The 20534-nt window shown below is 42.1% G+C and overlaps 1 protein-coding gene across 9 annotated transcripts; it reads left to right on the top strand.

Moving 5' to 3' along the window:
- The first annotated feature begins 6 nt into the window (after positions 1–6).
- kctd17 (potassium channel tetramerization domain containing 17) lies at positions 7–20384 on the top strand. 9 transcript variants are annotated; one of them, XM_084938248.1, is made up of 7 exons: positions 8–482; positions 9241–9349; positions 11957–12048; positions 12670–12816; positions 14181–14306; positions 14787–14922; positions 17244–20384. In XM_084938248.1, exons 1-6 carry the CDS (start codon positions 123–125, stop codon positions 14880–14882), a joined length of 930 nt encoding a protein of 309 aa, XP_084794374.1. In that variant the 5' UTR covers positions 8–122; the 3' UTR covers positions 14883–14922; positions 17244–20384. The 9 variants fall into 9 exon arrangements, with proteins under 9 accessions (XP_084794370.1, XP_084794374.1, XP_084794373.1 ...); XM_084938247.1 differs by having other exon boundaries at positions 14787–20384; XM_084938250.1 differs by having other exon boundaries at positions 9–482; positions 12673–12768; positions 14787–20384.
- Positions 20385–20534: the final 150 nt, after the last annotated feature.

The raw sequence follows: 20534 nt of genomic DNA, 5'->3' as shown, positions 1-20534 counted from the left end.
TTTGAGTGGGCACTCTGGGGGCGGAGCGTGCTCGGTTGGATAGCTGAGAGAAAAAGCCGAGGCAACAGTCCGGGGTCCACCGCGCTCGTATCTGGTCTGTGTCCAACTGCTTTTTTTCCTAAATGGCAACGACGGCAGAGGACCAGCGGGAACCGGCGGACGCCGCTGCACTGTCGACACACCACGGCTGCCACCACCACCACAACAGCAACAACAATAACAACAACAACAATAACAACAAAGACAGCGAGGCGGGAGAGAGCGCGACCTCTGCCACCGCCAGCTCGACAGAATCCGGCGGGACGGCGTCGCAGAGCATCGGTAACGGCTCGGTTATCAACCCTAACGGGGGGAACAACGGGAAGTGGGTTCGCCTCAACGTTGGCGGCACGGTGTTCCTCACGACGCGGCAGACGCTCCTCAAGGAGCAAACTTCGTTCCTGTACCGGCTGTGCCAGCAGCAGGACCTGCATTCGGACACGGTAAGCCCCGCCAGGACGCTTTAACCCCCGCTGAACGGTGCTTCGCTCCGGGCGAAACATAACTATTACTTTGTCACAGCAGCGGGTGAGCTGGGACTGCACCTCCTCCACTTATTGTCTTTGTGATGGTTTCAACGTCCTGTGAGCATTTAAGGTTGATAGTTACTTTGTCTCAGACGCTATTATTCTGGGTACTGGCAAGTGACATTGTGCCATATATCAGATTTCTATGAAAACAAATGTGGTGACAGTACATTACAATAGACGTTGCACACCATTCGTGTTGTGGCACGCAATTGTATTTGTTAAGAACAGAGACACTGGTGCGGTTTTTGATCTCTTGATAACACTCCTGCTATCTGCAGCGGCTTGAAGTTAACAACAGCTTAGATCGTTGAGGCATCTGTTAACACACGATTGGTTCGATTTATCTTAACAGGCTTACTGCTTTGGTCTAAAATGGCGATTATTTTCTATAAAATGCGTGTGCATCTGTTTCCATAAAGTACGGAATTGTATCCCATGATATCACTCCAACATGAGTACTGATTTCCCTAAAACTTGCATCTCTGTCCTCTCCCGGAAATGCACTCCTGTAGCTCCAAATAGGCATGGAGCAGCCCACTAACCAGGAGATATACGTGCAGTCTGAAGCACTTCCACTCTCCTGCTTTTCTTCGTGTGAATGTTGCTTGGGTCAGATGGATGAACACGTGCCTCCTCTTCTGCAGGGAGCCACACAGTTGGTAGCTAGCATCTTATGGGGAGGGCAAGAGAGAGGGAGAGTCTGGCTGTCACATGTAGACTGAAAGGACTTGAAAGACTCATGAATGATGCAGATTTCTATTATGCTGCATGGACTTTGATATGCATGAGTATGACAAAGGGTGGGGGGGAGGTCCTCCTCGTGAACCACAGCCCACTGTAAACTGATACAATGCTGCAGGCAGGTGAATACCTCCATGTTGCCAAAATTTCAGCTTTTCTGGAGAAAATAGGAGGGGGTGAGGAGTTGTCTGATCAGCGGTGTGTAATTTTATACTACAGTACATTAGGTAGCACAGCAGAGAGCTGGCAGGAAATGAAGCAGGTGGTAACGATTAATAAAAGACCTTGACTGAACACAAACCTGTGATGATACAATTACATGGTGAATGTATTAAACTCATGGGCCAGCAGAGCACTCCAGAGATATTAATTAGTTATTCAAATTAGCAATTTAAAAGTAGGGTTGCAAATATTCAGTTAATCGGCTGACAGATGGATAAGCGTTTGTTTGGTTTTTCTTGTTGCAAGGACCTTGTCACCACATCGCCATAGACTATAGGAAACTGCATAGGTTCTTTCTCACTTTTTAAATGATTTGATGTTTAATTGTGTAGGTCAATCTGTAATTTGTTGTAGCACTCCTTGAATTTTTATTTATTTATTTTGTGAACCAATACATACAATTTCAGACAAATTACAACAATCCTGGGGCTAAAAATATATATATTTTTAATATATTCTTAGATTTAGATTAGTCATTAAGGGTCATTGCTGACTTTGTGCTTAGTTTTGATTCATCAAAAAAAAAAAAAACCCTCCTTGCGGCTCTTTTGGGTGATAGCAGATTGCTGCAATTGCTGATAGTTTTTATGGAAGTTGCTGATTTGTCTGCAGACCCTCGCTAATTAACCACTGACTAGCTGCTGTGAGCAACCATTCATCAACCAGCTGGGGAATTTTCCCTCAGTAACCTAGTATACCAGACCGTAACCGGGGATCGCCAACTGGTATCTAAGCCTATGTGACTGGGGCCTAACCGGTTTTAACCCCCCTTGCAGCTGTGGGGCACCTGCAAGCCGTTATGCAATCTGCCTTCTGCCCAGCTTCTCCTTTCATGCCGTATCAGACTAAATGTGTATTTAGCGGGGTTTTGCCAGCTCTGTTCTGTGCTGAGGTCTTGCTGCTCTTCTTGCCTCCAGCTTTCCATGTATGCACATGGCGGAAGGGCAGAGCCATGCTATCAAATACAAATTACTGCAGCTGGAAGTGGCGATCTCCTTTTGATTATAGTGGTCCCGACTGAATTGACTTTTTAGTCAGGAACAGCAGTGGACCAAAATAGAAAGAAATTCACCCTTCTAAAAGTACATGTCATGTTTCAGTTGAGAACATTGTGCACCTGCCAGTCAATTCCTGACCTTTACAAAGGTTTATTTTAAGATTTTTTTCCCTCTTTTCTTTTTTTGTGACTGTTACAGGAAAAACAGGAAATGCGGGAGAGCAGGGGAATTTTAGGCTGGTGTTTGAATCTTTAGTGGCTGCTCATAGTGTACGACTACATGTGGTATTCACCCCAGTCCCAAACTGTGACACAAATACTAAACCAGCGGGGAAAACGGCATCAAGTCATGCTTAGGATTAGAATTGAGCCTCCCTTTAAGATCAAGATGTGGCTTGATGATTTGCCACATCGCTTATGCTGTTATTATTATTATTATTATTATTATTATTATTACACGAAGCAGGTTACAAACTGAATATGCGACAGATCCAGAAATAACAATCGCAGAGGATTGAGTGGGATTGTGGTGCGCAGCAGTGATGACTGTTCCCCTGTTGCACCTCTGGGCGCTATGGAAAGAATATTCCTGTGTGACCTTCAGCTGTGACCTGACAGGAGCTTTCTCTGCGCTGCCTGATGACACACATGTAATCTGTCTTTGTGTGTCTCACAAATATTCAGACGCACACCAACATCCTCCTTCCTCCTCATTATTTTCTACCTCCCTGTATTATTTTCTTGTCCTCTCTGCGTTCTCGCTCTTGGTAGTTGACTCACTCCGTTTTGCATTCATGCTTTTTTTTTTTGCTCGTGCCCTGTAATTTATGCATTGTATCACAAACTCCTGAATCTCAAACCACGGAGAAGAATACTTAAGTAAACTTCTTTTTCTTCTGATTACTACCCATTTGCTATCAGCTCAAAAACAGGAACTGAGCTGTCAGTGAGACTCTGAATCCTCAGTGAACTGGGAGTTGGGAGCAAGAGGAGCACGGTGGCGTAACGATCTGAGTCATTGTTTAATGTTTATACAGCAAAACATACTGCTCTATAGATGGACTTCACAGAGAGATGTGTTTCGGGGTATTATAAAGGCTTTGCCAGATCCGAGAAACGTATCATCTGTTGTCTGTCCTGAGTCCTTGTTTACTTAATCCATTATGTAAGTTAATACTGCAGTGATAACAAGAAATGTTTTTGTTTTATACCCAGGAACTCTTCATTTTCAAAGTCTGGAAAGAAACTGTAATTCCTGCAAGATTAAGGGCTCAACTCTAGTAGCCTAAAAATAAAAAAGAGTTTGAGTAACCAGTAATTATTTGTGCTATTATTCCCAGAATTAAATGCAGGACAAATTAACGGACCTTGTGAATCAGTAATGCACTGATCTTAACAGCTAACTGCATGAAAGAGGGAGCAGATTTGGTGCACAGTTGGTCTGAAAATATCTGGCTCAATTTAGCCTCCTCTAAAACAAAATCTGCGTCTTTCTTTTTAAAGGAAGTGTTTAACAGTGAGTGCGCTTTGTTCCTCTCAGCTTGTCAAACTTCTTAAGACGTGAAAGTTGATATTGGAGACCAAACAAACAGACACTGCCTGCTAAAACTAGGTCACATCATCTCATCAGCTGACTGCAAATATCACACTTCTACAGTTTGGAGCAACACAGGGTATCCTTCGAGCGCTGCCTCACCATTTTTTTTGTGTGTGTCAGCATACTTTGTTAACTGGCCAACATCAAGCTGAAACAAGCCACCCCTCGAGTTAGTTACTACACAGAACATTGTAAATCCAAATCAGTTAAAAGCACTTCAGCCTGTGTTTCTTTTGCTCGAGAGAGGAGCTGATTTTTAGGTGCTGGACAATCCTCCCACCCCTCCCTCTCAGACGTTTGCATGTCTGCACTTAAGAGTTCCTGTCTGTCTTTTCTTTTTCTTTTTTTTTTAAACCTCCACATAGACGCTTACAATCTGTCTCCGTGCGACTGTTTTAATGAGATTACTGGCACTTAAAATGCTCTACCTCCTCACCCAACCAAACCCAGGGCTCCCCTCCTTTATCCGCGTGGATGATCTCGCACCATCCCAAGCCAATTACACCATGGATGACTGGTTGTGGGCCATAACAACACAGCCAGGTTCTGTGGTTTAGGGATTATTTGCACGTACGCATGAAATTTTTTGTTAATTAAGTTTTTAACTTTAATTGTCCACAAAACCCATCTCATCCCACAGTGTCAACACAGCCTCCAAAAATGCTAGAGGCAAGGTTTTTGCTTCAGAGTTGTTTAAACTTGTAAATTTGAAAATGCACAAATTGAAGGCTGAGTAACACAGTAAGAGGTTGGTGGGTGTTTTAACCATATCCCATGGCAGGATTTCACAACTTTCTTTGCTATTCCTGTTTCCTTAAACTTATTTGTATAATTAGATTGATACATATACAGGTAAAATAAGTCAGAGCTACAGGATGGGGCAGTGTTTTACATGCTTACAAATGTGTAGTTGGTGTTTGGGAAAGTTTGTCAAAAAAAAAAGGCACATGCGACCAAGCTTATTTCATGCCTCCCACACGAAAAGTGTCACTGGCACTTGAGAAGTCAGTAGTTTAGCTAGGCCATCTTTGATCCCACAGACCATAAATTAGGCTGATCCGTAATTAGAAATCACACTTTTTTCTAGAGTTTTATCACAACTCCTGCCCCCGTTCATATCAGAATTTCATAGACAGGCTAAAAATGAATGTGTTATTTCTTATTTTCACCAAGACTGAGGATTACTAATAGTAATAATAATACTTAGTAATACTTAATAGTTTCAACTGCACAGATATTATAGCAGCAATACAAGGAGTACAGTGTAGAAAAAGAAACTGGGCTTGCTGTGAGATTCTGTATGCCAGCATATACTGAGATGCACTGATAGCCTGGCATACCTGATAAATGCATTAGGTCACAATTTGTTGGAAAAATAAACCTTTCAGTATTTTTAACACTGAGATACAGGTAGGAGTAGGGATGGGTATCGTTTAGGTTTTATCCGATACCGGTGCCAAACCGGTACTTTTGAAATGGTGCCGGTGCTTAAATGGTGCTGAACCAGTGCTTAAAGAATGGAGAACACAAACTTTGTCCAAAAACCTCTTATGTTTAGCTGTTTATTTGTTTTTGTAAAAAGGTAACAATGTTAGCCTTTTCTGTTGATACAATATACCTCCTTTGGTTGGAACTGGTGCTTAAACAATGGAAAACACAAACTTTGTCCTAAAATCTCTCATGTTTATCTGGGGGGGTTTTTTTGTACCTGGGCCCACCTACTATCCTTGGAAAGGTAAAATGATTGGCTAGAATCCAAAGTGTATGACATCTCAAGGGAAAAAAAAAAAAAAAAAAGCACCGAAATGTGCGCTGCTTTTCGGTCTGGTTACTACCGTTTATGTCAGAACCGGATACCGGTACCCATCCCTAGTTAGGAGGTAATTGTTGTGCGCATGTTTTTAAACGGTGAATGGGGTTTTGTTTGATTATAGGCGATGGGCTACTGGACGTCCTTACCGCTACAGGGAAGTGTTATAGAGTCGCATCCTATTTCCCTGAACAAATGTTGTGTAAACCATTAACTCATCAACTAATGAGTACCTAAATGTCATAACTGTTGATTCCCTCCCTTTGAGTCTGTTGGACTTCCCACAATAATGAAACTGAGAAAGTGACCTCTCATAAAAAAGGCCATTTTTAAAATTTTGTTATTTCTGTAATTTATTCATACTAGGGCTGCCACGATTAGTCGACTAGTCACGATTACGTCGACTATCAAAATCGTCAACGACTAATTTAATAGTCGACACGTCGTTTGAAGCTTTAGGACGCAGGAAGAAGTAGTAGGATTTAAGAGTGTAATAACGGACTGAAACAGAAGATGGCAGCACTGCATGAAGAAGGATGACAGCTGCCGTTAAACCCCGAAGAAGAAGAAGCTGTGTCCCAGAATTCATAGCGCGGCCCTGCTCAGTTTCCAACAATGGCGGCAGCTAGTTAGTTTTAATATTACTCTTATTATTCTTTCTGGGTCACAAAATAAACGTCTAACATATTTCCAGGCGAGAATGTAGCTGTGTAAACCTCAAATATCTGCTCAGTTTATCAAGACACCACATATTTTCAAAAGCGCTCCGACGTTTTCGGAGACGTCTGTTACCCACTAGCTCGATAGCGAGCCGGGGGCAAGGCTCACTAGAGCCCGTGAGAGCACCGGACTCCCGGCAAATCGTTTTCAAACCCACCGCCGTCTTTCGCTACTCAGGTTAAATATATATAAGTCACTTAGATAACTTAAAAATGTTATTGTTTGGCTTTTTTAGTATTTTATTTGTTCCCGAGTAAATCGGTTTGGCTGAGATTAAAGTTATAGTTTTTACATACCTGAATAAATGTCAAAAAGACAACTGATTATCAGAAGTGTGAGATGCTTGAGAATATACTCCAGTGTCCCGTTATACTTTAGATAAACACTTAAAGCTGTAAGCTAATGATAGTTATATAAGAGCAGATGCATGCTGGTGCAATAAGCTGTACGTTTTACGTCCAATGGATGCTTGAAATGATTAGTCGACTAATCGCAAAAATAATCGGTGACTAGTCGACTATCAAAATAATCGTTTGTGGCAGCCCTAATTCATACTCATTTTAGCTCAGTGTGAGAGTCCCTGCTATTGTTTCTGCTGTGATCCTCTGCTTACTGTTTCACTGTGTGTAACATGGTGAAACTAATGCACACAGAGTGGAGCAGACCATGAGGTGAAGTAAAGAGAAACTCATTCTAATTTTTCATAATGCGTTATGCAACTGTAATAAACAATTGCTATAAACGCTTAAGACATAAGGATCGAATGTCTGAAAGCTAAACTAAAATGACTGTTTTGCTCGGCCAATGAAAAATAGCGCACCCAGGCAATTCAGTGTAATTTACATTAGCATGGACTGATAGTCATGACTGGATTTATTTTGCTTGTTTGGTTCTTATGTACACAACGTTTTTGGTTGTAAATGAAGTGCAAAGGGAAATGTGCTAATTTGTTTTTCTCTGAGGTGCTGGTGCTTTAGTTTGGCATCCAGTCAGTAGAGAGAGAGAGAGAGAGAGAGATCACCTGTATAGTAAGAGTAATAATACTAAAAATCAACCAATAGCAGATGGAGAAAGACAGCAAGACTAAAGTGATGGCTGTGACACAATTCAGAAAGCTTTCCCCTCGTGTTGTTATGGCCACACTGTCAAGTCAAGTCACGTCGATGAGGCGTCAGTTTGTCCTCCACTGCAGCTCTGCTCATTTAGGATGTCGAGTGTGTCTGTATGTACCTATGTTTATGCCCGGAGCTGCAGTCTCAGCTTTTTCACGCTCTAATCACTGTTTTTCAGTACAAACGCATACTCTCCTAACATGCACTCAGTTTATACACGGTTCCTCTTGGTCTTCAACTCTGATCTCTCCATGCTTTCTTGCTCACATACACAAATGTGTAAAGCCCATATGTCTTATTCATCCATGTCTGTGACAGTGTCCACCTGTTTCTTTGAACCTTCTTTAATACAAAGAAATTTCCTTTACCTCCTGTTTGTTTGTTTTTTCATAGCATTTTTTTTAATCTTTTGTCCTCTACTGATCTTTTGTTGCGTGTTGTGCATGTGCATGCAGAACACGCAAATAAAAGTGCTAACATCCATCTGCACAAGATGTTGCTACAGGCCAAGATCGTTACTGCTTGAGCAGGCAGTCAGAAAAAGAATCAGTCATGTGACTGGAGCATGTTCTCATTATCTAGCTGGATATCTTCCTGCTCATTGACTTACTGCATTAACTGTCCTTTCAGTTTATATATGGAGACCCAGAATAGCTCTGTATATAGCACCAGCCAAATGCTGGTATATGGTTAAATCTGTAGAAAAGCTAACTCTGATGCACTCTCTCTTATCAAGAGATAATGGTTTATGTTTATTGGGCTGAGGAATTCGGCATTTGAAAATCATATAATTTCCAACAAGTCCCGCCCCTTTCCCCCCTAACTTATATGCCTTTGCCTGTATCTCCTATTGGCATGTTTTTGAACTTCTCCAGCAGTGGCTCTTTTATGAACTCGACTCTAAAGGGCGATGTGCTTCAAGCATTCATTATGGAGAAGAGCACAGGCAGGATGAGCGTATATGTGTAGGGATAGGAGTCATGACATAACAACCAGGCAAGCTTGTCACGTAGCCTGGAGGTGCAAGTGAAGTAGGCTGTTGACACACATGAGCACACAGTTTACGCTGACTTCCAGTAACCAGTAGGTTTTTTTTGTTTTGTTTTATTCCCATGTAAAAACAGCTGTTGTTACGAGAGTAAATCTGAGTTCAGTTTTCAATCTCAGGCTAAACGCACAGTGTGGAGCGCACAGTGGAACAGACACGCACACATGAAGTGAAACCAAGAGAAGAGGTGAATAAAGAAAGTAGCACAAGCGTAGTAGTTTGAGTAACAAACAGAAGAGTGACTGCAGACAGTTCTTGAGCAACATGTCAACATCTACATTGCTTCTGATAGAATCGCATGCACAAATGCAAAATAAAAACTCCACACTTCATAACATGAGGAAATGTGTTATGAAGGCTGTAAAAATGCAGTAATGGTATAATGGACTGTCCTCTGTCTGTCTCTGACTCTTTTCTGTAACAGGATGAGACTGGAGCTTATGTAATTGATAGGGATCCTACCTACTTTGGCCCCATCCTCAACTACTTGCGGCATGGCAAACTGGTCTACAACAAGGAGCTCGCTGAAGAAGGTCTGCATGATTGTCTTATTTGCTTGCCAGTAGAAATAAGAATAATACTAGCACGTTTGTTGCAGTATGATGCAATTTTTCCCTGATGCCTTTCTTTTGCTTTTGTGTTTTTAATTGAATTTGTGCACTTTATATGAAGATTTGGTATGTCTGAAGAATGTATAAGTCTTCTACTGAGGTAGCTAAAATCAGTTAATGAATAATTAAGAAACGGTTGACAGTAATGGTTAACAGATGGCCAGGACTAATAATAAGATAAGATAAGATAACCTTTATTAGTCCCACACGTGGGAAATTTGTTTTGTCACAGCAGGAAGTGGACAGTGAGGCAAAAATTAGGATACAATAAGAATAAATACAGTACACAACTGTACAGAATAGAATAAAATAAAATACTATATACAGTAGAATAAAATAAATATACGATAAGATAAAAATAGAATACAAATGCTATATACAACTGAGTAAAAATACAACGATGACAGAAAAGATTATTGCACTTAGTGTTATTGCACATGTGTGGATGTGTGTGTTTGATCAGTTAAAGTCTTTATTGTGGAGTCTGACAGCAGTGGGGAGGAAAGACCTGCAAAATCTCTCCGTCCCACACCGTGGGTGCCGCAGTCTCCCACTGAAGGAGCTGCTCAGTGCTGTCACAGTCTGCTGCATGGGGTGGGAGATGTTGTCCAACAGTGATGACAGCTTAGCCACCATTCTCCTGTCACTCACCACCTCCACTGGATCCAGAGGGCATCCTAGAACAGAGCTGGCCCTTCGGATCAGCCTGTTCAGTCTCTTCCTGTCCCCGGCAGAGATGCTGCCGCCCCAGCAGACCACACCATAAAAGATAGCAGAAGCCACCACAGAGTCATAGAAGGTCTTCAGGAGTGGGCCCTCCACTCCAAACGACCTGAGTCTCCGCGGCAGGTACAGCCTGCTCTGCCCTTTCCTGTAGAGGGCGTCTGAGTTATGAGTCCAGTCCAGTCTGTTGTTCAGATGAACACCAAGGTACCTGTAGCTGTCCACAGCCTCAATGTCCATACCTTGGATGTTCAGTGGTTGCAGTGGAGAATGCTTGTGCCTGCGGAAGTCTACCACCAGTTCCTTGGTTTTACTGGCGTTGATCTGGAGGTAGTTCAGCTGGCACCAGTCCACAAAGTCTTGGGTCAGTCCTCTGGATTACCAAGAGGAACGGAGCCAGAACCGTTCCCTGTGGGGCCCCCGTACTGCAGACGACCCTGTCCGACACACAGCCCTGAGTCCTCGCATACTGTGGTCGGTCGGTGAGGTAGTCCAAAATCCAGGTAGTGAGGTGATGGTCCACTCCAGAGTTCACCAGCTTGTCCTTTAGAACCGAGGGAAGAATAGTGTTGAAGGCACTGGAGAAATCAAAGAACATGATTCTCACAGTGCTTCCAGCGGTCTCCAGGTGAGCGAGGGAACGATGTAGGAGGTGAATGACGGCATCATCCGCTCCAATGCCAGCTGGCACCAGTCCACAAAGTCTTGGGTCAGTCCTCTGGATTACCAAGAGGAACGGAGCCAGAACCGTTCCCTGTGGGGCCCCCGTACTGCAGACGACCCTGTCCGACACACAGCCCTGAGTCCTCGCATACTGTGGTCGGTCGGTGAGGTAGTCCAAAATCCAGGTAGTGAGGTGATGGTCCACTCCAGAGTTCACCAGCTTGTCCTTTAGAACCGAGGGAAGAATAGTGTTGAAGGCACTGGAGAAATCAAAGAACATGATTCTCACAGTGCTTCCAGCGGTCTCCAGGTGAGCGAGGGAACGATGTAGGAGGTGAATGACGGCATCATCCGCTCCAATGCCAGGCTGGTAGGCAAACTGAAGTGGGTCCAGTGATGAGCTTATTAGGCGCCGAAGCTGAGCCAGGACCAACCGCTCCAGGGTCTTCATCAGGTGGGATGTCAGAGCCACCGGCCTGTAGCTGTTGAGGTCCTTGGGGCGTGAAGTCTTTGGCACTGGTACAACACAGGAGGTTTTCCAGAGCTGTGGGACTCTTCCCAGCCTCAGGCTCAGGTTGAAGAGGTGCTCCATCACCCCACACAGTTGGTCCGCGCAGGACCTGACGACCCTCGAGCTGATGCCATCTGGGCCCGCTGCCTTCTTGCCATTAATCCTCCTCAGTTCCCTCCTAACCTGGGTGGTTGAGAGAGACAGGCTGGAGCCTTGTGTTGAGTGTGTATTGGATGCTGTTGTTGGGGGTGGGGAGGAGTGAGCAGGGTGAATAGAGGAGGTGTGAAGTGTCTGAGGTGTCAGAGGTGGAACAGCAGCAGTGGGGGTGGGTGAGTCTCCAGCCGATGTTGCAGACTGCCTCATGGCAGTACAATCAATAGTAGACTGATGTGGTTAAATATATGTTCTATAAAGGACAAAAGTAGAATTAAAAATTGTTAGCTTAAAGGAGTATACAGTGGTTGAAATATGAATGATGTTTAGCTGAATATTAAACAATAATATTTAAAGAATATTCTGTTTACTTGGACTGGTTTGCAACATGATTAGGGTGCAGCTGAGGTCATCTGGCGTGGAAATGTTACACTACAGTGTCACACAGCAGCTGAGTTGAGTGTTTCTTCTGTGACCAGGTGTCCTGGAGGAGGCCGAATTTTACAACATCACCCCGCTCATCAAACTGATTAAAGAGAGGATCGTAGAGAGAGACTCCAAAGCCACACAGGTAAACGCACAACCTGTCAACAGTGAATCACTGAGCTTCCAACTATAAAACGCAGTATATCACATTTATGTTGATTGTATTATTACTCTTGAAACATATAATATTTAGCTGTTCTGACATGTCCTGTGCTAAATCTTGCAGTATTGTTTAGAGTCATAGGATATAGATGCTTGAGCGTTTCAGTGCTTCAGCCTTTATTAATGATTTTGTTCCCCCGGGTGCTTGTACATCAGCCTTCTCTCTTCTTTCTTTGCTTTTCTCGGGATGGTTGGACTCACTCTTATATAATCCTTCTGCCCTCTCGAACATACTCCCACTCTCCCCTTATTCTACTGTTCTTTACTGGACTCACTGCTCGTGTTTGCCTAGCGGGGTTAAATATTGTGCAGAAATATGAAAATAGTGGTGCTGGCTTTTAAACTGCCCAAATAGGATTTGGTAATCCAGAGCGTTGAATGTTATGCAATATGAAATGACTGCACCTTATTGGAAAATTCATAGAATTCAATCTAGCAGTGTCAGTATTTACTTCCCTTTTTGTATCTCTGGAAATGGTTGCACCTTCCTTTTCATTCATTTCCTGCATCGTCAACTCTTTCCTCTCTCACCCTTTTATACCAGCAGGTGCCCCCCAAGCATGTCTACCGAGTTTTGCAGTGCCAGGAGGAGGAGCTGACCCAGATGGTCTCCACGATGTCGGACGGCTGGAAGTTTGAGCAGGTCAGCGTGCGCGCCTGCAGAAAGCCCCGCACCGGACTGCTCTGGACTGTGGGTTGGATTCACGCTGCTGCTGACCCTTTAACCGTGACCCTTGGTCTAACCCCTCGGTCCTGACCCGAGCCTTGCTGTTTGCATTCCCAATCTGAACTTTCCATTAAATCCTAGATTTGTGATTGAATAGGGTGAAGTTGGCAATTATGTATCATCCGTTTGTGATAATATGGCAAATAACTGTGACAAATCAGTGGAAATCACAAATTTGTGTCCAACTCCTGCAAAGCTATTGCTGTGCATACAGAAATCCACAATAAATAGAAATTCATAGTAACTACTTGCATTTAGAGTCTAACCAGAACCACACAGATTAGAAAAGAAATTCAGAAGTTCCTCCATAAATGGAAGGGTAGTTGATCCAGGACGAGAGTTTAACTGCAGGATGACAGGCACTCAGCATCATCGCATTAATGTAGGAATAACAAAATTACATCAAGTTTAGTTAAGTCCCCGTCTGGCAAATAGACTCATCAGAACTAAGTTGCACTCATCGGTTCAGACCGACAGACTGATTGCAATGTTTTGGCAATCTGTCTGCCTTTTATAAATTACACAGCAGTTATTTGCAGACATCTGAGTGCGATTGCAGTCGGTCCGTGTCGGACCACGACTATTTAAAGACACCTATGGGGACCAGACAACGCTTAGTCCCCACACCTACTTACATTTGGTCGCTGAATTTGATGCAGTCACTGGGCAACCTTTTTTGTCGCCTATTTGAAAGGAGGTTGCCATTTAATTTGTACTCTAGCGTGACTGAGCCATTAAACAGCCCCTTTAATCTAGTGAGTCCGTGTGAGTTAGTCCCAGAACCTGTAATCTTAAAGAAATCGTAAACTTTTTTAGTTTTAAAATTATGATACTGATTTTGGAGAACCAGTTCTGTCAAATAAACACGCCTTCTTGTCTGTTGTAATGTCAGTCTGTTATTGGCCACATCTCCAGAGACGACCTGTTAATATGTTTAATAATTCTAGACTTCATGGCGTTAAACTGGCCAGCCTTTACAACACTGTAGGCTAAAAATCGCACACAGACCCTGTGTCCCTCCCCCACTCCTCTGCTTTAGCACTTGGCTCCCCTGCATGCTGCACAGCTATGATTTTCATATATTTTTCAGCTGAGCTGACCCGCAGTTGTTTTGCTGTTTCCACAAGTACACAGCGCTTGAATCTACTGCTGCGTCCTCCCCCGTCCCCCAGCCATGCATGAGCAAAAGCAACCTTCCTTAGCTGTAGTATGGGATCTCCACTTTCTGTCTCCTGTGCTGGAAGTCCCCATGATACTCACTGTGTGTCTTTGTCTCTGTCCCTCTCTGCTCTGTATTTCTCTCTGCATCTGCGTCTCTTTCTTTCTAGATGGTGAACATCGGCTCGTCGTACAGCTATGGAACAGAGGATCAGGCTGAATTCCTGTGCGTCGTATCAAAGGAGCTCCACACAGCCGGATCTGGGCTGGGAACAGAGCAGAGTCACAAAACCAAGGTGAGTCTCGATATTTTGCATGAACACACAAGTATATTTCAAAATACACTATGGGGAGAAGCTGCTAAGCTGTGTGTTGGCTTTGTTCGTATGTGTGTATTTCTGCTTTGTTGCGGGATGTGTGAAAGAGTAGAGGTCTCTCAGCTCATTAAAGGTGATATGAGTGTGCTTTGATCCTGCGCCTCTCCACTCAAAGCTCCAAATGTCACTCCCCTCAAAATGTCATTCACAAACACATTCACTCCATCATTCACACAGCTCTGCCTTTCATTCCTGCAGTTCTCAATCATTACTGTATTGGTTCTTCCTCCTTCATGTGGATATATTAATATATATCTGTGTCTGTTTTTTACCTCTCAGCCTCTCACTGTCCACTCACTGACACTCATCCATGTGCTCATTTTTGTCATTTTTCTGTCGCGTTTTTTTTTTTCTTTTCCCCTTTTGTATTTTCTCCTCCTTCCTTCATGCTGAATGAAGCCCACAGAGATGCAGGAGGAGGAAGCGGCGAAGGAGGAGGAGGAGGAGGAAGAGGGGGGGAGAGATACCACACCAAATGAGTGGCTTAGAGAATGAGGGAGTCATGTTTCTTTGTTCCAAAGAGATGCCTGACTGGGTGAGGAACTGTGCAAAAGATGTGCTAGTGGGTAGATGTAGTGGATTTTAGTGTGTGTGTGTCTATATGTCTGTGATGTCTATGAGAAATATAGAAGAGGTTTCATGGCGCAGCATTGAGCATGGCCTTACAGTTGCCTTTCTGTTTCAGTCTGAAGCTCTTTCTTCATTGAGTCAGTCCCAAGTTAAAATGACCAAATGTAGTTGTGCATTTGGTCAAAGTGAATGTTGCATTTAGATTACTGGTTGAAAACTGTAAGGTTGCAATGATTGTAACACATTAAAAAAACATGGGCAAAATATAACACATGCATAATCTCTAATCATGATTTGGACCATAAACAACAAAAATAAACTCTTACTTTGACTAGGATGGAGGCCTTGTGCTCATAACCAACATGAGCACAGGACCAGTTAACTTGTATTATATTTTTAGGATAATTATAAGTTATGTACACCATTGCACAATTGCTATTGGTCCTATATTTACAAATATGCTTGTTATACCAGCATGCAAAATGTGCTCTTAAAGTAACATGCCAGTAGTGTCCCTGCAGCTAACTACAAGAACGAAGCGATTTCCTCTTTATCTGCAAGTTTACCCCTTAACTGTAAAAAGGCTGATAGGGTGAACACGATAACTTAGACTTTTCAAATTGATACTAGGGCTGTGCGATATGACCAAAATCTCATATCCCGATATAAAACATCTGTCGTCCCGATAACGATATAAATCACAAAAATGTAACATTTTCTGTAAATTCTGTGAATCTCGGGCAGCTCGACTTTCCAGCTGGGCGTCGTGTATCTGGAGTCGAGTGTTTTACCGATGCATGAAACTACACATTTTTAGACATAGGTTGTAACGGCTGCCGTTTTCTTTGCGGCGTGCTTTAGGGAAAAGCCTGTTCTAACGTTTGAGTCTAAGGTTTATTTTTTAGCACCTGACGGCTCTTTTTTGCTTCTCATCGGTAAATACTCTGCTTACTGTTTCACGTGATTCAGTTTATTTTGAAAAGTCTCAACAGGATCTTAAGCTTTATTGTGAAAGGTTTATGTGGAAAATAAACAAGCGGACACGTGATGGTTTTACCATCGTTGTTGCTAACGACAAAGCATAAAAACAGGCACTTGTCCGTCCATAGTGTGGTTATATTAAATATAAGAGAAAGAGAACTTTAAGAAATTAATATAGCCACTACAGTGACCATCAAAACGATGAACAAATATTGCCGTAAACAGTTTTTTTTGCGACACCACGAAACAAACAATAGCGTAAAATGAAACAATAGACGTTTTTATATCGTCATATCGAACAGCCTTAATTAATACTAGTAAATATGTCAGATGAGTTCGAATCTCAGTGAAGTCGGGGTCAGAGGTCAAGTTTTTTGAAAATCTTGTGAACACGATAACTCGCGAAGGTAGTCCCCTAGGATTTGGTGTAGCACTGTGTCAGTATTTTTTAATTCATGCACTGATGTTTTGTGTATAACATTTAAAATAATCAGTATAATAATAATAATAATAATAATAATAATAATAATAATAATAATAATAATAATAATAATAATAATAATAATCATTATTATGATTATTATTATTAGTTTGTTATTTATTAGTTTATGTGTTAGCACTCGATCACCAATCACAGTGGTTAGCTGTGATTTGACACAAATATGACCAGTTCTTGTTCAGAGAAAAAAAACAGCTGTGATCAAGATACCAAGACCATCTTTTATATATAGTTATTTGTCACTGTGATTAAATGGAAAACAGATTTCGATAAAATGCATGTGTGTGAGAGAATGTGATGAATTTTGCTAATTGGCGCTTGGTTGGAAATGTCACTTCCCCCACACAGCCTCACATGTATCGATTGAGAGCTGCGTCTCTATGGGCTCTCATTGTCAATGCTGTGACATGGAATATCTCTGACCTTTCAGTGCAGCAATAGTCTTCAGATGTCCTTCCCAGTCTGTGCACATACATATACAGTGTCGGTGTAAAGTCACACACATGTGTAATTAACATTTGCACAATGCACAATTTAAAATTCAGTAAATATCAAAGCAGAAAACACACACTTGTATGTAGTAAGTAGTGAAGATGGCTGTGTTTGTTTTGTTGTTTCCAGTCATTATGCGTGATAGTTAAGTCACTTATTCTCAGTTGCTCAACATATTCATCATCATTGCCATCATTGCAGCCAAAACCATAGCTTAGATTGTTTGCGGTGACTGTAGATTTTATGTCTGCACTTTTCCAATCTCTAATGTCTGTTTTTGTTTTTGTTTTGTCGTTTTGTCTTTCATTTTGCAGCTTTTTCAAATCCACGGGTCCCGGATGTAGAAATCACGAGAATTTATTTTTCCTATGCTTGTCATGTTCTGTACATGGCATTTGTGTGTTTTTGTCCGTGGACAGTCATCGCAATACGTAGCATTGTTGCCACTTCATTGACAAAATGCTGGTTAGTATTAGCAAACGTCCAAAAATGTCTAATATCACTGTTAACGCAATGGAGCAATACCATCTTAAAAAAAAAAGAAAAAAGTGAAATCACCTTAATTTACAGACATGCTCATGTGTTGTGTCTGTGCAAATGTTATATTGCCAAGGGCAGTAGTGCAGCTTAGTAAATCATGACCAAAGAGCCATATTAGATCTGGCTGAACCAAGGTGCTGATTCTTAATATGACAGGAGAGAATTGGCCTCGTCTTGGTTAACCTGTGAAGAGCTGTCCCATCTGTGCTGCACAGGATTTGCATCATTATATTTCCTAATGAAGCAGCTATCCCAGTGATTTATGCAATTGTTGCCCAGTCTTTGACCACCGACTCTGCTGTAGTCCTGACAGTATTTCATAGTTGGGCACGAGGTTTTCTCATGACAAAAAAAATCACCTTGGTTGTGAAGAAAACCTGCCAGCAGCTGCTGGACCCCACAGAGCAAAAGTGTGTTAAATCACCCATATCAGCCTTATTTAGAGATGACTTCAAGCGTACTCAAGTAATTAAATCTTCATGAGCTCAACTCAAAGTCCACTAATTTGTTGCTCTCAGTCATTCAGGAGGGTGTGTGTTTGTGTGTTAGCATAGCCACTTCTTGGTTTGGACTGTGTAACTGAAGTAGGTCAAAAATGTGCTTGTGGGGACAATTTTACACTTTCTGGACATTACAAAGGTGCACACGCTGCACTGGTGAAAACACAAACTGCTCTACATTGTTGCCCACAGACACACACACACATGCGCGCGTATACACATATATCCCTTGTTTGTGCTGATGCATACCTGCATCACCTTGCACAACAGCAGTGTTGCTTCGGTCTGTTGCCATGGCTGGGATCCAGTTCCTGCTTTGGCCTCAACAGACTTAGAGACGTTGGTGTAGTCAGGAAAGGCTTAAAAAGCAGGCATGGAGGAGGAAGGGGGCAAGGATGAGTCTGGTGTACCACAGCTTTGTAATATTAGTGATCATATCCTGTTTTTGTTCCAATAAAGGCCCCACAGCAGGCAGATCTGCTGCAGTGCAGGTGTATGACTGAAAATAAAATGTCAAAGAAAGCCACGTGACTTTTAACAACCTCTGCTGTGAACATGCAAGAACCACACCATAGATCACATTTGAACTCATGCACGAGACTGTGGCCAATTTCCTTATAGCTCTAGGCATCACTCTGCAAATACACCACTCACATTTGGTGTTTATTAAACTTCAGGAGGTGCACTTAGTGAATGTTAGGGTGAAACCAAAAGGGTTATACATTAGTTATAAAACAGCAGGTTTTTAAAGCCTGTAGATAAGAATTTAGAGTAGGTCTGCTATAGTCCAACATCACGCTGTAGCTTATAAGAAAACACTTTCTTGAACAGATGCTAACATTAAAATGCAACTCAGCACTTCTTGGATGCATAAATAAGTACATTTGTGGAGTAAGTCATGTAAGTTATTGGTCTGTTTTCAGCCTCAAATTAAGATTTGGTGCGCTTCTCAGATTGAACACAAGCCCAGAGGGATTATTTCTGCCTCTGAGACTACAGCAGCCGTGTTAAGCATCGTCTGCCTGCAGCTTTAGTCTCACCTCCTGCTGTTTAGCTCCTGCAGCACACCTACTGACCAGCAACATACAGCCAACAAGTGTGCAGGGGTCACAAATTTGAGACAATCGAGAAATAAGATCGTGGTCGGCAACCTTTTTTTTTTTTTTTTTTTCCTCTATCTCCTAACATTTTGATAATAAAATCAATTTAACATAAAAAAAATAAATGGGATGTAAATACAATATTCCATGTTTGTTTTCCATTTATAGCACTGATCAGAAAACATATCCTCAACCTGTGGGATCCTCCCAATCCCTAATTAGGAGGATTAGCAGAACACGGTAAATGTTAAATGTGTAGTTAGCCTGCAGTTACTGTGTACGATACTCATAACAGTGATATTGACAGAACAGAGAAGACCAAAAGATTTCATTTCTTCGGCTTTTTTTCCCCTTTTCTCTTTGTGGCTTTTAACTCGGATCATTCAGTGCCTTGAGTTCAAGCAGCAAAACAGACGTGTCAGCATGATCGTAGCTGTTATTCCATGCGTTTTTAAGTGGCTGCTTTTAATATTTTACAGTAGATGGTTTACAATCTCACTTTTTGTTTTTACTGTAATTGTCTTCTCGTGCATTTACTGAGGTGTTCCTGTAGAGATAAAGAGTAAGTGTGCACACCAAACAGCTGCATGCATGAGGTGAAGCTGGTTTAAGATGTTTTGTATAAAAAGCACCACTTTTTTTAATTGTTTTGTAAGTTTTGATGTCTAATTTATTCTTAGACTTTCTTTTTGAATATTACATTGTAAGAATTTGGCCGTTTGTTTTTAGATGCGTGTGGGGGGGTACTTTTGCTCGTTTCTACTTGAAGAATAGCGTTTCTGTTTCACTGTCCTGACGATCTCAAGCAGCACATACTGTATAATCAGCAGGTTTACTGATTCCAAGTTTTTCGTCTTGGTTCACTTAAATGTATAAACCTCCATTTGCATGTCCTGTTACAGTACCTTGTTTGTTTTTTGCTTGATCCTCACTTCATTTTTGCTGTACAATTAGTACTTAATGTGTAAACACAGCAGAGCTCTTTCATTAGCCTGTGCAAAAAAAAACCCAAACATCTGTCATCATCAAATCGGGATAGAAAAACATTTCTCTCTGATGCTGGAGATTCTTTCATCTGCTGTCCGTAGAGCCACTTTACTGTCTGTGAACATGAAACGGATCCATGTGTGACGCATGAATCGTACGGGCTTCAGGAATCAGTGTTTGGATAGTTTCAAAACTGGACTTCATGAGGTCCTGAACATATGACATCTTCAACAGAATGAAAGGAAAATGTACTTCTTTTTTGTTTAAATTTAATGTAAATGAATGTCAGCATTGTCAACAAAAATAAACATTTGGTTTAAGGTACAAAGTCTTTGTTTTGTTTTTTGCCCTGATCACAATGAGCCCACTGTCCACTGTTTCTATACCAGCGGTCCCTAGCCCCCGGGCCCACCGGTCCACGAGCGAGAGTTGAGGCTCAGGAGTGAAATTGATGGTTTTCAGGGTTTTTATCGTTAAC

Source organism: Perissodus microlepis, chromosome 8 (assembly GCF_051167445.1).
Source record: "Perissodus microlepis isolate ML-2025 ecotype Zambia chromosome 8, ASM5116744v1, whole genome shotgun sequence".
Lineage (NCBI taxonomy): Eukaryota > Metazoa > Chordata > Actinopteri > Cichliformes > Cichlidae > Perissodus > Perissodus microlepis.
The sequence above is the reverse complement of the archived record's forward strand: the minus strand, read 5'-3'. Positions and strand labels throughout refer to the sequence as shown.